This window comes from Pygocentrus nattereri, chromosome 3 (assembly GCF_015220715.1).
Source record: "Pygocentrus nattereri isolate fPygNat1 chromosome 3, fPygNat1.pri, whole genome shotgun sequence".
NCBI classification, from domain to species: domain Eukaryota; kingdom Metazoa; phylum Chordata; class Actinopteri; order Characiformes; family Serrasalmidae; genus Pygocentrus; species Pygocentrus nattereri.
The window spans coordinates 26,269,418-26,285,562 of NC_051213.1; the positions used below are offsets into that span (position 1 = coordinate 26,269,418).

Sequence of the window (16,145 nt, forward strand, 5' to 3'; positions counted from 1 at the left end):
CATCTAATTCGTTTTAATATGTGAATAGCACATTCTAACAAAGTTATAGCTGGTTTTTTTATAGTCACAAACTACCCTTCTGAGCAAGAAAACAAATGCTGAGAAATATACTTTACACTTTGGTCACGCTTTATTATTGACTAAACAAATGAAAGAAATGAGCCATAGTCAATTTTAACTCCAGTTTCAATGTGCTTGCATGCTCACTCAACAATAGAGGCAGCATTGTGTGTATTTTAAATGTAGTGCTAGAAAACATCTGTAGAGGTCCAATTCCACATGTTGCTCTATTTTGCTGCATCGAGCATATATATGCATATGTCTTAACCAGGCATATGCACATATAGATCCCATGGGAAGCTTGAGCCCTTTTACCCTCAGACTGTGCAAGTGCCCTCTTGGTCAGCATGTACAATAATTCTGTTTTATATGACCGTTTCAGTGAAACAAGACTCACACAAGACCTTCGTTTTTATCTGAAATGTGATTACATTGTATTACTTGAAAAGAGTTTCCAATATGCTGTAAATGAAGTTACTTTCAGCTCACATTCAGGTTGCCCTTTTATCCATTGAGCCCCGAATTTGTCTGTTCCCAGGCCTGGTCTCAAATGTTCAGATGTCTCTGAATATCGCTGGTGTTAAGATAGGCTTAAGGATGTTAGGAGATGAAGAATTCTGGGGCATGCAGTTCAGCCTGTCTATATGCAGGAACAGCAAACCTGGTCCTTTTCAGTCTGGCAGCTGGTGCTGGCTAGTGCCCAGTTGTCTGTCGTGGATGGGAAAGAAAGGCGAGACTGGCTTTTCCTCTTGTGCCAGAGCACTGTCCCTAGTTTCCTCTCACCCTCATTTATTGCCAGACAAACATAATAATATGCCCTTCCATGCAATACAGTAACACAGAGTGGCCTTGATATGCTGTGGCCTGTTTTCTTAGATGAATAGCTCCATTTTATATTCATTCACATTAATGAAAAAGCATAGAAAGGCACAAAGACAGGGGGTTTACTAGGGTTTAATAGAGATACCATGTCATGTACTTATAATATCAATATATGTACTTATAGTAATAAGTAAAACTTGATTTTCTGAATCAAGTACACGTTGTATAATGAGTGAGTCCAAAAGCTGCTCATTTGATAAGGTGTTGTTGACCAAGAGCAGTTGCCACACAGTATAAATGATCACTGAGTCCCATATATATACATAAAAGATATTCATGACGTTATGATGCATAATGCCTTATAATGAATTATTCATAAGTATTAATGTGTTACATAAAGTAGGGATACAAAACTGTATAAAATCAGCTTACATAGTGTTGTATGCAGGGATGGGGGAGTAGCTAAGTAGCGTGCTACTTTTTGTAGTTAGCTACAAATATTAGTAGCTAGTAGTTGTATCCACTACAGTTGTTTGAAATGCCTACAGATTTTTGTGTAGCTATAGAGAAAATTCTCGCTACAATTTCACTACAGGCTTCAGTCAATCCGCGCAAAATGAACCACAGAGCGTGGTTGGTAACTGGGCTGGTGGCGACTGTGCAATCCTATATGAGCCATGGACAGCTGGAGCAGACAGGCACGTGCGCACCCCGTGCACTGATCACCCCTTACTAGCAGGCCTAACTCAGGAGTCGAAACTGAAGTGTTAAGAAGAGCTGTTTTGTCCTTTCAACAAAAATCAAACCACCTTGGGAAGCACGACATTTTCTGTCCGTTTTATCCTCTTGGCTGTAAGTAAATCTCAGTGTGTGCTGATGTTCTAGTATAGACTAGAAATGTACACGCAAGCTCGGACTAACTTTGCTCTGCTTTAACCTTTAGCTCAGCTGTAGCCACTTTTTTTCTCATGTCAGGAAACTTTTCTCAGAGTTTCTTGTAAAATGTCTCTCAATGTTCGACTTTTTGCGAGGCTGAAGTCGCTTCTCATTCGATTGCTCCTGTTCCAGCTTAAATGGTGCCTGAGGCGCCAGATTGTACTGCTGCGCCATTTAAGGTGGAACAGGAGAATTCGAACGAGAAGCAGGAGAAAGAGAAGCAAGTTGCTGCAGATTAAACATATCAGGAAACCAGCTGAGTGATTAGAAATGTAAAGAAGTCTATTAATCTCCAAATTATCAATGTTCGTCTTAAATCTCTGTCTTTGCCATTTCATTATCTGTGTTTTTGAGTTTTGAGGCTAAAGTGTTGCTGACGTGTAACAAGGACTCTAAATGTCATGTCTGTGTATACACTGATCAGGCATAAAATTATGACTTTGTTTCTACGCTATTGTCCATTGTCTCATTTTATCAGCTCCACTTACTCTATAGGTGCACTTTGTAGTTCTACAGTTACAGACTGTAGTCCATCTGTTTCTCTGCATACTTTGTTAGCCCCCTTTTACCCTGTTCTTCAATGGTCAGGACCCCCGTGGGCCCTCACAGAGCAGGTACTATTTGGGTGGTGGCTCATTCTCAGCACTGCAGTAACACTGACATGGTAGTGGTGTGTTTGTGTGTGATGTGCTGGTATAAGTGGATCAGACACAGCAGTGCTGCTGGCGTTTTTAAACACTGTGTCCACTCATTGTCCACTCTATTAGATGCACCTGTGTTGTTTGTAATTGTAGAACTACAAAGTGCACCTATATAGTAAGTGGAGCTGATAAAATGGAAAATGAGTGTCTAAACAAGGTCATAATGTTATGCCTGATCAGTGTATTTTGCTGAAATGTTTAAATTGGAGCAGTTTTATTTCAACAGTTGACAACGTTTTGCACAAAATTCTCTGGTTTGTATTCAGTTATTTTTGTTGATTTTTGTTAGGAAAAACCTGGTATGACTTTGCATTTAGTCTTAATATTTGTTGGATATCACGCCTTTGGGCGTGTAAGTTTGATTGTGAGTAATACTTAAACTCACCTTTTGGTGATCTTTTTGTGTATTTGCAGATTTTTAATTTTCTTATTTTCTTAAATTTCTTATTCACATATATATATATATATATATATATATATATATATATATATGCTTTAGTGCTGTAAGATTTACAGTACGTGCAGAGTGCCTTTACTGGGTTAGTGGCTAGAAATTCTTGTCACAGTTGTAACATGAATTGTAAATGCATTTATCAAATATATATAAAATACAATATATTATGTACTTTTCATTCACTGTTGAATATATCATCTTCTCTACCTCTTGAATGTGCAACATTCATAATAAAACATTTGCAGTGTTTGGCCTTGAGTGCAGTAGTTTGCTGGCTCATAATGTTGATGGTCTTAGTGATAGTGATGTTCTTTCTGTGGGTTTAGTGGGATTGATATGAACAGTGCTGAGAATTCTTGAATCTGTTCTCTCTGTGGACTTCGGACTATGTGTGTGTGTTCAAAACAACCCTGGGGAATCTTTAAAGAAGCGTTCAGAGGAAATGAAATAGCAAGATTTCTTCACTGGTCTGCTTTTTATTCATTTCACTTCCAGTAATGGGGAATTATATTGTGGAATTCTCAATATATAAAGCATGAAATGAATATAAATTAAAAAGAAAAAAACAGAAAGATTCACACTTTTTTTGCACTTATACAAAAGCAGACTAAAATGTTAGAATTTTTTATATATTTAATAGCAGAATTCTTTTTAAAGCTTAACAAAAGTTCAAATGCTTCTACTAACATAATATACTGTCACCATAATATTCTGCTAACATAATATACTGTCACCATAATATTCTGCTAACATAATATACTGTCACCCCTGGGAGGAAATACAACAGGTAAAATTTATGATCTTTGCTGTTTTTTCAGTGAAGTGTTTTTCAGAATATTTGCATGGCTCTGTATGTTTTTTTTTTGTGCATGTAAGTTTTTATCATATGGCAACATATATAGTATAATCCACAGTGACAGGCCTAGTAAACACCAGTAGTTGTTCTTATTCAATGTTTGCAGCCTCATTCTTCTTTTAGGGCTGGTATTTTCTTGTTTTAATCAGTGAAGGTCATCAGGCAGCCTGTTGCTCATTGGCATAATCAATAATATATTCACCAGCACAGTAAATGGATTGGCTGTTATGACCATTAAGGCTATGATTGGCTGAGGGAGGATGCTGTTTGTGTGGGAGCCGGTTGTGAATAGTGGAGGATGAAGGAAGGGAGGGGCATGGCACAGCAGATTCCTGCACACTGAGTGAATGTGGGTGGGAATGTGAGCTTGTGAGTGAGGAAGAGCAGCAGTAGGGACAGATTGGACCAAAGATACTGCGAGTAGCCTGCTGAGGATCAGTAGCCATTGAAGAACGCAGAGAAAGCAACAGAAGAGACAGCCGAGTCATCTTGCAACAGGTGCAAGACTGACAGACTCACTTTTTTTACCTTTGAGAGAGAGAGAGAGAGAGAGAGAGAGAGAGAGAGATAGTTACAACTAGTGTAGCCAGAAAGGACACTTACTGCAGAACTTTGCCTTCGCATCCAGTCATGGACTCCTTTAGGTCCATCCAACAGGAAATCAATACTCTGAAAGGTACTCACACTCCATTGTACACCTGCTGCGCTTCTGCATCCACTGTTCATCTTTTTGATGCTCCTTTGTTTTCTGCTTCTGGGATTTGGCTTAAACTCTCTGAAGGAACCTGTAGAACAGCAGAAAGTTAATAATGCTTTTCCTTCATTTGAGTGGGTTTCATGTCAGGTGAACTTCTCAATGTTGCAGTGACCTTTTCACTGTAGCTAGAGTGATACGGGAGAACATGGAAATTATATGTGTGTTCAGATTCAGAAAGAATGCAAAAGGGGAGAATGTTTGTTTTTTTGGCACAGCAGGGGATAGCTGGACTGGGGAGGGGTGTCTGACTGGGGCATTGTTTGCAGGAAGTCCTGGCAGACAACATGAAATTTTGTGTGCTTGTGTATGTGTGTACATGTGTCTGTATGAAAAGGGTTTTATGTTAATTCTCATTTCAGAGAATTGTGAAATTATGAATTGTGAAAATTTCATGATCTTGTGAAACTAAATGTTCAACGTCCTGTCAAGGAAGAAACTTCACCATTAATAGATGTTTTGGGTTAGACTCCTAACATTACATTCACCTACCAGTAACTAGTGTCTAACTATCTTAGGGCTCTGGTGTTATTTTACCTTGAATTAATTAAGATAAGTGACAAAGTAATTACCCATGACTCACTATTGCTGTATCTCTCTGTGTGCTGCAATATACAATAATGATACATTACATCATTGTTGCAGCAGCCCAGGAGTCAGGTGTCCAGCTGCATTAGTACAGATATCATTAAGTCTTTAGGAGGCCAGATTCTACTGCCTGGTCATTAGTTGTGGCACTGCTTCCATGTTGCCCTGAATAAGGGTGTCTGCTAAATATTTAAAGTGTATAAGCAAAACTCTGTGTACAAGTGAACACTCATGACTACTAAGGTTGGGCCTTCTGTTGTGCCATGGATGTAAGACTCTAATTTTTGCAAGCACCCTTATGGGATTATACTAGAATGTTAGCATACTGTATATTTTTATAAAGTATTATGGATGGATTATGCAAACAAGGAGTACCAAAGTCTTCAGGGTCCTTAGTAGGCCTGAATGCATATGCCTTCTTACATTTTGTAATAATGGAACAGTTACTGTAGATAAATCTCAGCTATGGAAAGTGTTGGATGCATTGGAACTCAGCATTGATGTAATAATTATATAGTCATATGACCATAAATTGCCCTGTCAACATATGATGCTTGGTGTCTATGTACTGAAACAGCCAAGCCTCACATTTGCCTTGCAAAACCGAGAACAAAGAGCATCTCATCAGGCCTGTCCAATCCATTCTTTTATAAAGCACAAGCTTTTGTGTACACAGTAGGTCTGCTAAATGTTGGAGTAATGAAGGCAGAGAGTACAGGAGACGTTGCTTCCATTTTAGTTGGCTGGCCTGTGCTTTACCTTATGGTAGTTTCTGTCCTCACCATATTATCTTTCCACTGAGGAGGAATGGGAATATTCTGTAGGAGTGATATTGAGCATGTGATGAATTAAAGGCATGTCTCTGATATGTGAGTAAGAACGTTGCTAGACTAGAAGTTTCACTGTACCTCACTGTAATGCCACTGCAGGAGCCCTTAGCAGTCAGTTATCACTGGTGATAACAAAACTATGCTATTTTTTTTTTACATTACTTCCCATGTGTAGCTCATTGAAACAAGTAGAGAAATTCTATCAGTAATCCAGTTTCAGAACCTTCGATTAATACTAAATTTGTGCTTGTAAATAGCAGAAGAAACATTGTATTATGGTGTGAATTTGATAAAAAGGTATTGCTGTGCATAGTCTTGTTCTGAAGAAAGAAAAAAATATTCTTTAGATTTTTTTCAATGTTTTTGTCATTTTTTGATTTCAAAACAAAAGTGCAGACTCACACCTATTGATACAGAATGTAAATCCTATGTAAAAATGTAATTAGTTATGGAAATAACTGCGGTTATGTAAATATACTTATAAATCAGTAATTGCTGTATAATACTGTGTAACTCTAGACCATTTACAAAATTACATTTAAATATACCAGTGATAAGTCTAGACTTTGAAAGGTTAATGCAGTCATAACTGTTATGGTTATGGTGTTGATTGCGGTGTGCACCTCTCATACACATGAGGACTTTGGGTCAGCTATGTTGCTGTATGCTATGGAAAGTCTCCATCGTGGTGGCTGACATGTCACTTCACCACTGTGTGTGAAGGGATTTTTTTATGGTGCTGTCACTCTGATGGTAAGATTTGCCTTAAGCCTGAGTGTTCTCAATGGAGAACAGCGTAGGAAAGAAGGTGTGTCTGGCCCAGTCAGTTTGTCTGTGAGCCTATCAGTCTAGACTTATTAGACAGTTCCAGTAACCAGTCTGTGAACACTGGCACTTCAGTGCTAATATAAGCACACACATATTAAGTCACGTCTCAGTGCTACATTGATCCCGTTTCTCTGACGGTATATTTAGAAGTGCTTTTTCTAGGACTCTACCTCAGTAATGGGGATTTTTGCCATGTCATGGTTCTGGGAAATAAGAGGAGAAGTGGGCAGAAAGTAAAGGGCTGGATTGATACGTTGTTGGACAGAGATTAATGACATCACCAGCAGAGCTGAAGCAGTAGGGGGTTTGTCTCACACTCTCCACTGCAGATTGATTTCCGTCTGAGTGTCTGAACTTCCTGATGGAAATCTACTGCTATACAAAGCTTGCCTGACCTACTCCAAAGATACATTGCTTAGCACCATATGCTTATGATAGATGTTTGGGTGCTGTACAGGGATGTGCTGCAAGCTTTTGCTGGAATACTCTACAAATATCTTGGAGCAGTGGGAATACCTGTCCAGAAGAGCATTGAAATAGAAGCTCATCTGAAAATAGCACTGTTTAGTTGTTACATAGGGTTGGCCAGTAAAGCCAAGCTGGAGATCGATCCCTCTTTCTCAGGTCAGTAGGGAGAGCATATGTGCAGGATGCATACTTTACAATGAAAGAACTCTTGGTAGATATGAGCTGTTAAACTGTCTCCAGCCTCGCTGCACTACCATGCAGCAGTTCAAGTGTCTGAAGAAAAATAAGGCCACTTAAGCCAAATTCGAACTGTATTATTTGTACCTGGGGAGGCAGTTTAAGTGATTTAACTCTGAGAAGTAATAGTACTTCTGTAATTTGCTGAAGTCAGAACTGTAAGAAGTCTAGTTTATTCCATTTGTTACTGTGTTGTGTTGTGCCTGTTGAATAATAGTGATGTGTTGTCACGTACAAGATATGAATCTACTGCCAGTCCAGGCCTTAAATTCAAGAACTAATCCAGTTCAAATAGTATGCAAGAGTCACACTGTTGATATAAGGCATTACAGAAGCCTAAAGCAAGCCACTATATTGACTATGGGGTTGTAAAATTTAACATTGAACAAAAATGTAACATTTAGCAACTCGCAACAAAGTTTTTGTTGAGTTGTTGTGTTAGGAGTGAAATATTTCAGGAGTGAATCATTCGTTGAATATAATTGTGATTTTTAAAATGTTGCTGTTCTTTGCTTGTCTGTGTTTTTTTGGAATTTGTCCCAGTTACAAGTTGAAGAAAGCAGCATCATTAGCCTAGCAGGGAATTCCCTGACCTTCCTGCCAGTGGCCTTTCGGAAAGTGGTCTGCATTCCCTGTCTTCCTGTCCGCTGGCCCCTTGAGCCTGGAGGACCCGTGCCATGCCCTTTTTTCCGTTCCGCTGCAGAGATTGTTGTTAACAGTGCGTCAGTTGTGGAGTGCGTGTGTCAAGGACAGTGCGCTGTGTGATTTTACTGTTTGAACATGTGTGTGTTTATTGAGATGTTTTTGTCTTTGCATTGTCTGTGCATAATACATACACACACGGATGTCCTTTCTCTCTGCTCACAGATTACTTTGAGGAAGCAGTTTCCATCTCTACACAGAAGAGCTGCACATAATGGGCAAAATACTAGTATTTGCAGAAGCTGTTATTACAATAACAATTAACAAACAGCAATATCTTGTGCTGACCTACTACACCGCCATGTAGTTCCAGTTTTGCAGCCTCTGCATTGCACATTTTCCTGCTATTACACTCATTAAGTTCTTGGTATGTAATTGAGTTGAATATGATGTTTTGCCTTTGAGGTTGAGAATCACATACAGCTACTGACGGATAAATAAATCTTACCATGTGTTTTCAGATGTTTATGGGCTGATGCATTCCTTTTGGCTAAGATAATGTACCTGTGTTTAGTTTTTACTGGGTTGGCAAACCATGCCCAGGACAGCAGGTACTGCCAGTATCTGAATGGGCCAGCAGCCTGGCATCTCCTCTAGGACTCCTCTGTTCTTTCTCTGTGAGTTTTGGCCTAGTTTCCTGGTATCTCACATTTCTTGCTGCTACTTTTGGTGCACAGTGTTACACTTGTGGCCACACCACCATTTAAAACCTCTTCATTACAATTATACCCTATTACAATATTATACCCACAACTGTGAGAACATTCTCTCTCCATGTTTTCACAGAATCAGAAACTGTTTTTAATATCTCCATTTTAAAATCAAAACTTTAGGGCAGAAATAGAAATTGACATGAAATATAAAGTAAAAAAAATCATAAGCTGTGTTATTGTGATCTTATAACATAGACAGCTCATATTAAAAACTACTGTATTTAAAAATGTACCAAAATACACTAACAAGAATACAAGAGAAAAGGAGATTCTACACTATTCTACACTTATTTCTCTAAATAACGAGTTTGTTAAAGGTCTTCAATATGGTCAGGTGACTGAGTTGAGTCCAGTGTTCATGCAGTATCCAGTACCTGGAGAGTGTGTTAAACTGTCCCTAGTTGTTTTCTTATGATAAATGTCTGCACTGCCCTCTGCTGCTCTGTTAGAACCTTCACACTGTTCATCAGTATTAAGAGCAGCATTATGGCATGTGGCAAAACTCTTTAAATGTGGAAACACAGAAAACCTGCGTGTGTGAACACTGTTTGTAGGCTGTGTGTGAGCATGTTGGCTCAGTCTGGAGACGTTTCAAACAAAGACAGGAAAGGACACAGTGGGGGAGTTTTTAAGGTTCCGGAAATTGTGTTTGCTTGTATAGAATCTGTTCATTCTAGATGAAAAGCCAGCCTCTGTTAAAGTCAGAGGCCAATGTTTTCTTTTGTTTTTATTTAAACCTTGACACACCATGTTTTGCTCCTTTTGAGTAAAACACTGAGCAACTGCCCACCCTAAATCACCTGTTGTGCAACTATTTCTATATAATATCAGAAATTGATATTGTTTAAGACCAAGTCATATAACACTGCCTTTTTACATTTGGCAGCCAAATGAATTGCAATGACTCTCAGTTTGGAGTAGCTGAGCTATCTGTGTTTTGCTCAGGGATGCGTTCTTTTGTTGCTAAGTTGGACAAGCTTTAAACCACACCAACAAATTTGCTATCATGTGAACGTTATCTCAGGGGGTTGGCAACATGGGGCTCTCCTGCCCTGTTTTGACTCCACAGCAGAATTAGATTTTTAGGTAAAAATGAAATAATCACCCTTTCCAGTAAAATAAAGCTCTGCTGATTGTTCTAACACAATTTTTACAGTAAATGGTCTTAATTGCTAGAGTTAATATATAACTGCTAATTCACCTTTTAACCCTGAGAATTGGCTTGCAGACTGCTGGCCAACATACCAATGCAGACAACTCACTAAGCTAGCAGCTAACGAAAAAGCAAAGAGAGAGGTTTTTAGATGAACATCAATAATAGTGAGACGAATATGCTTATTTGCATTCCTGATACATTTAATCTGCAACGAGAAACTATCAAACACTAAAAAGTCACGAGGCTGAAATGAGCTTCTCATTTGCCAGCTTCTTGTTCTAATTTTCTTGTTTGACTTTAAATGGTGCAGAAGTTACATTCTGGTGCCCCAGGCACCATTCAAGGTGGAATAGGAAAATTAGAGCAAGAAGAGGTAAGAAAAGCTGCGAATTGAGTTTTCATTAATATCATGTATTTTAGCCTTGTAACATTGCGGAGCGATGATGAGGTGGATGCATGTGCGAAGAGAAGCGAGATTTATTATGGGCAAATCCAAACTAGGGATCGAAACAGTCCAGGGTCACAGAGCCAACATGGAGAAAAGGAGGGACGGACATGACGCAAAGGAACACAGGAACAACAAAGAACAGAGGCCAGAATAACAAATACCAAACAAATCAAACAATCCAAACATCAAGCAATTCAAACAAAGAGCGAGAGACTAAGGAAAACACAGGGCTTAAATACAGGGACAGGTAATGAGACACAGGTGGTTAACAAGAGGGTAACAGGTGAAAACAGTCAAGGGCAGGGTCCTGGAAACAAGGGGGCAGGACTGGGAAGCAGCAGGGAACAAAACCACACCAGGAACAGAGGAGGGCAAAAACAAAGGAGCAGAAAAAACTGGGGACACAGTAGCAGACACAGGCGGAACAGGAGGCCCGTGGGGAGCAGTAGACACAGGCGGAACAGGAGGCCCACAGGGAGCAGCAGACACAGGCGAGGGTGGGACGGGCGGGAACAAAGGGGCTGCGACATCCTTGGAGGCAGGTGGGCCTGCAGCGACGTCCTCGGAGGCAGGTGGCGGGTCCGGAGGCGCGGCGACAGGCAGCGGGTCCGGAGGCGAGCGTGCCATGGGGTGCAGCCATAGGAACAGGCGTGCCGCGGGTAGCGACTACAGGAACAGGTGTGCCACGGGTAGCGGCCATGGGATTAGGCGTGCCGCAGGGTGCGGCCACGGGATCAGGCGTGTCGCAGATTTGCTCCTCCCTGCAGCATAGCTCAAGACTGGTGGACCCTAGGCACTCACCTGAGCTCTCATCGTCATAATACAAGACAGGATTGTCCTTTGTCTTTTTATGGGAAAAAGTGCCAGAGAATTTGCTGTCCCCGACTTGGTGCCGTCAAGACATGTGTAACTCAGACTGTGTTGAAACAGCCGGAGTTTCGTCCCAACAGAACAACCACATACCAGAGTCTAGCTTTCTCACTGCATCCTTGATCGGCTGGTCTTTTTGTAATGTTGGGGAGCGATGATGAGGTGGACGCATGTGCGAAGAGAAGCAAGATTTATTATGGGCAAACCCAAACTTGGGGTCAAAACAGTCCAGGGTCACAGAGCCAACACATAGAAAAGGAGGGACAGACATGATGCAAAGGAACACAAGAACAAACAAACAGTGGAGGCCAGAATAACAAATACCAAACAAATCAAACAATCCAAACATCAAGCAAATCAAACAATTCAAACAAAGACCAGCGAGAGACTAAGAAAAACACAGGGCTTAAATACAGGGACAGGTAACAAGACACAGGTGGTTAACAAAAGGGTAACAGGTGAAAACAATTAAGGGCAGGGTCTGAAAACAAGGGGGCAGGACTAGGAAGGAAGCAAAACAAAAGCACATAGACAAGACCAAAACCAAAACAAAAGCACATGGAGGACTCTGAGGGGCCAATCATGACAAGCCTGCACTACTACAATAACACATGCTGAGGAATATGTACAGCCAAGATGGTAAAATGGATATATAAAGTATTGTGGCTCCTAAGTTGCTTTGATCTTTGTTGAAAGTTGTTTTGTTAGATTAATAACAGTATGTGACAAAATCTACATCCAACCTATTGTAACAATTTAAGCTTTTACACGGATACAAAAGAAATATCATTTGAAGTCAATAACATTCTAAATTTGCACTACAGTGTCTCATTATATTGAAAGATATTGCTACTGCTTCTGTACAGGTACAGAACTTTGAGCTCTACCTTCACAAAGTAGTGGATTGGAAATTTAGCACTTTGTTTGTTCCCATCCTAAAAAGTCTACATTCCCATCCACATTTAGCCCAAAATTTCTCATGGTTTTCTCCAGACATTCTTGCCACCAGATAACATACGACCTCACAAGACTAAGCTTGCTACAGTTGCTACAAAAGAAAGCATTAGTGGGCAGAGCATAGATAGGTCAGAGAACTGCTATGGAGCGACCAAAATTTATCATTGACAATATGCACAATAGTAGAAAATGGCTGGCACACTATTTTATGCAGTTTCTGTAATAGGGAGCGGTTCCATATATAGGCCAGGTGTGTAATTTTCAGACATTAGTGTGGTGTACAACAGTGAGAGAGAACAGGTTTTGGCTGGAGGCCTATTGCCTGCTATTGTTTGTTGCTCTGTAGTGGATGAGAGAGCTCCTGTCTCTCTGTCTTTCCAGTCCCGTTCTCCAGCTTAAGAGGATGTGTGCTAATAGAGCAGAGAGGGGCTTACTCAAAGGTTTTCCCTAAAGTTTAAAAAAGCCATCCTTCCTATTTATGTTTTGTAATCATTTAAGCTGAAGAAGGTTACACCCTGCTATTCTTTACATTCAGGAAGTCCAGTGCTCATTTGCGTTTTGTACCATCCCTCCATGCATACGTACCTACACACATGCAAAATATTATACTCATTCACACAATTCTCATTCAGTTCAGCAGGCTTGTGTATTTCGTGTGGAAGTTAACATTGGATGATACTCTGGATTTGAAATAAAACAATGAACATGAAATTAAAATACAGAAATTCAGCTTTAATTTGACCGTTTCTATCTGTATTGGATGAGGACTCATAGGTTGTTTGTACATATTTCAAAAGTAATTGGACAAATTAATATAATCTATGTTAAAAATGTAAATAGATAAAATAAATTTTACTGCTAATATCTGGCAGCAAATGTGTCAAAAAATTGAACTAATACAGACATATATGCTGGGTGATTAAATCTGCAGACTGTACTTTAGATTCATGTCACCATTTAATTTTAAGTGGTAGATAAGGGAAAGCAACAGAAACATCCCCTACTCGTGAACTGTGCAATCTTTATGTCTCTCTGTTTGCAAATCATATAATTTGTTCAGCAGTATATTGTGCAGTAAAGTCCCACACAGCCTGAGAATATAAACACAGGGCTTATGGGTGCTTTCAAAATATAACTAATCTCACCATTCTGTTGCTTCTTAAATAGAATAATCACTGTTTATTTTTTTAGATGATGTTGTCTACACTTCATTTCTCTGTTGCCTTAAAAAAAAGCCTTGGCCTTGTTGACTGACAGGCCTTACTTAAGCAGTCTTATAGACAAACACTGTGATTTTAGAACACCAGAGGGAACATCACAACTTGGCTTGCTCTAAGATTGAAGGAATGCAGTAGTACACTAGGCATCAGCCTGAGGAAACCTGAAACTTTAATTGCTCTTTCTGTATTAGCTTTGTTTAAGAAAAAAAAATGAAACTCGCATTATTTTGACCAATGACGGGATAGGACAGTTCTGTAAGACTCTAAAGCAGTTATTTTCATCAAAACATTGTCTATGCGTTTATGCTTTAGAACATTTAGAACATAGAACAAGTTACATTGAGCGGCCAATTTTATTAGGTACATTGTATCTACACTCACTGGCTATTTTATTAGGTACATATAGGTACAGTCAAGGTTTAGAGTTAATCTGTTGCTGCAGAATTCTTCTACCTTCTACAATGTCCATCAATAGAAAAGGACCATGACTGACTAGACTTCAGTAGGGTAGCGAATCATTCTCCCCTGCCCACTAGCTTCTTTTAAGGTGAAGCCCAGCAGTCGTTTCCTCTGAGGCGTATGAACTACTGCTAAGGTGTGTCAACACATTTATACTTTTGCAATTCTGTTTAGTTAAACAGAGTAAAGTCAGCATATACACACTTTCGTAGCAAATGTTGACTTTTTTGCCTCCATTTTGCTAGCTGACATGTCTCTTGTATCGGGTTGTGATTGTGCTTGTGTGTTTAAAAGTTAAAATTATACAGCATATTTCTTGTGGAATTATGCCAAGACAGAATGTTTAAAGTGATAGGAAACTTTGTATCCATGGAGCGTTCACTAGGCTTATGTCACATGGTATCACTTGGTATCAGATGTTGGTTTCAGTGCATTTTAATGAAAACAAGTATGATTAAATGAGCACGGTATTTGATGAGATGATACCCGATACCCAGCATCAGTATCGGTGCATCCCTAGGTAGTATCATGGATGATGGAGGAGTGAGAGAGGGAGAGGCCCATCCTACCCACCCAGAGAAAGCAAGACCAAGCATGCTCTCTTGGACCCCCTGCCATGGGTAGTCAAATACATCCCAACCAAAACATGCAGCCAGTAGCGCCCATGTGGTCAGAAACTGGACAACAACCAGTAATAAAACAACCAGTTAGTGAAGACACTGATTAAAAACTCCAGTAACACTGCTGTGTCTGATACACTCAAACCAGCGCAACACACCCTAACATATCACTACCATGTCAGTGTCACTGCAGTGCTGAGATGATCCACCACCCAAATGATATGATGAACCAAGCATTGTATTTTCCCATTGATGGACTGTGCAGAGGGGATTTGATCATTTGTGCAGTAACAGATACACTATAGCCAGTAATTGTAAACCTATGAAGGTCACCTAAATGGCAAGTGCACCTGACACAATAGCCAGTGAGTGAAGGTACAAGCTAGGTGTATCGAATAAGCAGACAAGACAGTGTATTTTCAAGTTTAATTGGTTTTTAAATGGTGCCAATACATTCAAAGCTTTTTCGAAATTAGAAAGTCCATTTAAGATTGAACTTAACTCAGAGCCTGCATTGTGGTATCTATGTCAAAACTGTTTATCCATGTGCTGATAGAGGCAAGATACTTATGATGTGGTTAATCATTTACTTTATGGCTTAGTGTATTGCTCCTACACCCATGCAACATTCAACATTTCACCCTTTCCTTTTAAAATGATCTTTTTGGAGTATTTTTGTAACAAATTATAATGAACTGTTATTAAAACATTTGTTTGAAAACTTGATTTGAAACCTTTTATCATCTTTTGGTCCTTAGCCAAATACAAATATAACACTTTAGGCCCAGCAAGACAAAAAGTTTGCACACCTTGGCTTTCAACTAAGTATCTTTGAACATATACTTTATACTTCTTATATGATGTGCACCAGAAACACACACACACACACACACACACACACACACACACACACACACACACACACACACACACAAACTCACTAAGGTTGTGGGAAGGGCCATGCTAACCTGAATAGGAGGGGGGAGTCTCAGTTTGTAGCGCAGTCATGACGTGGTAGAGAAAGAGACGAAATACAAGAGAGTGGGATCCACAGAGAAAAGAGAAAGAGAGAGAGAGAGAGAGAGAGAGAGAGAGAGCAAAAGACAGAGAGAGAGTTCAGCAGTAGTAGAAGTAGCAGGAATCACTTGACTGCTCAGAATGCTGGACTCCTACTACTCGGACAAAGGTAAGAGATTATTGCATTTGAGACAACAAAAGTATCAGAGCGGCGGGAGAGACCAGAGCAGAGTTAACAAAAGGCAGAAAGAAAACAGGTGTAAGACATTGAGTTGTGTTCCAGGGAGCTTGGGCCGCTAATACACACCAGGTGTCTATGTGTGTGCCTTTGCCAGAAGGGATGAGGAGAGAAAGGCAGGATCAGTGCGCTGTCTGTGCTAAATACAGTGTCGTGTCGGATTAAAGCTCTGTTACATCATTTACTGATTGTCAGACACATTGTTTCAGCA

The 16,145-nt window shown here is 39.9% G+C and overlaps 1 protein-coding gene and 1 long non-coding RNA gene across 8 annotated transcripts in view; one reads left to right on the top strand and one right to left on the bottom strand.

Moving 5' to 3' along the window:
- plecb (plectin b) overlaps positions 1–16,145 on the top strand; it is a 157,909-nt gene that overhangs the window by 44,524 nt on the left and 97,240 nt on the right. For 2 of the 7 annotated variants that reach the window (XM_037536879.1, XM_037536880.1), the window contains exon 1: positions 4,205–4,505. The exons of the other annotated variants lie outside the window; for them this stretch is intronic. In XM_037536879.1, the coding sequence (XP_037392776.1) occupies positions 4,460–4,505 (46 nt within the window). In that variant the 5' untranslated portion in view covers positions 4,205–4,459. Of the gene's footprint in view, positions 1–4,204; positions 4,506–16,145 lie in introns of those variants that run through there. 7 annotated transcript variants of the gene reach the window in all.
- On the bottom strand, positions 4,512–15,859 carry LOC119263063. Its single transcript, XR_005130075.1, has 2 exons — positions 15,648–15,859; positions 4,512–4,614 (listed from the first exon to the last, which is right to left on the bottom strand). It is a non-coding gene; the product is annotated as an uncharacterized LOC119263063 (long non-coding RNA).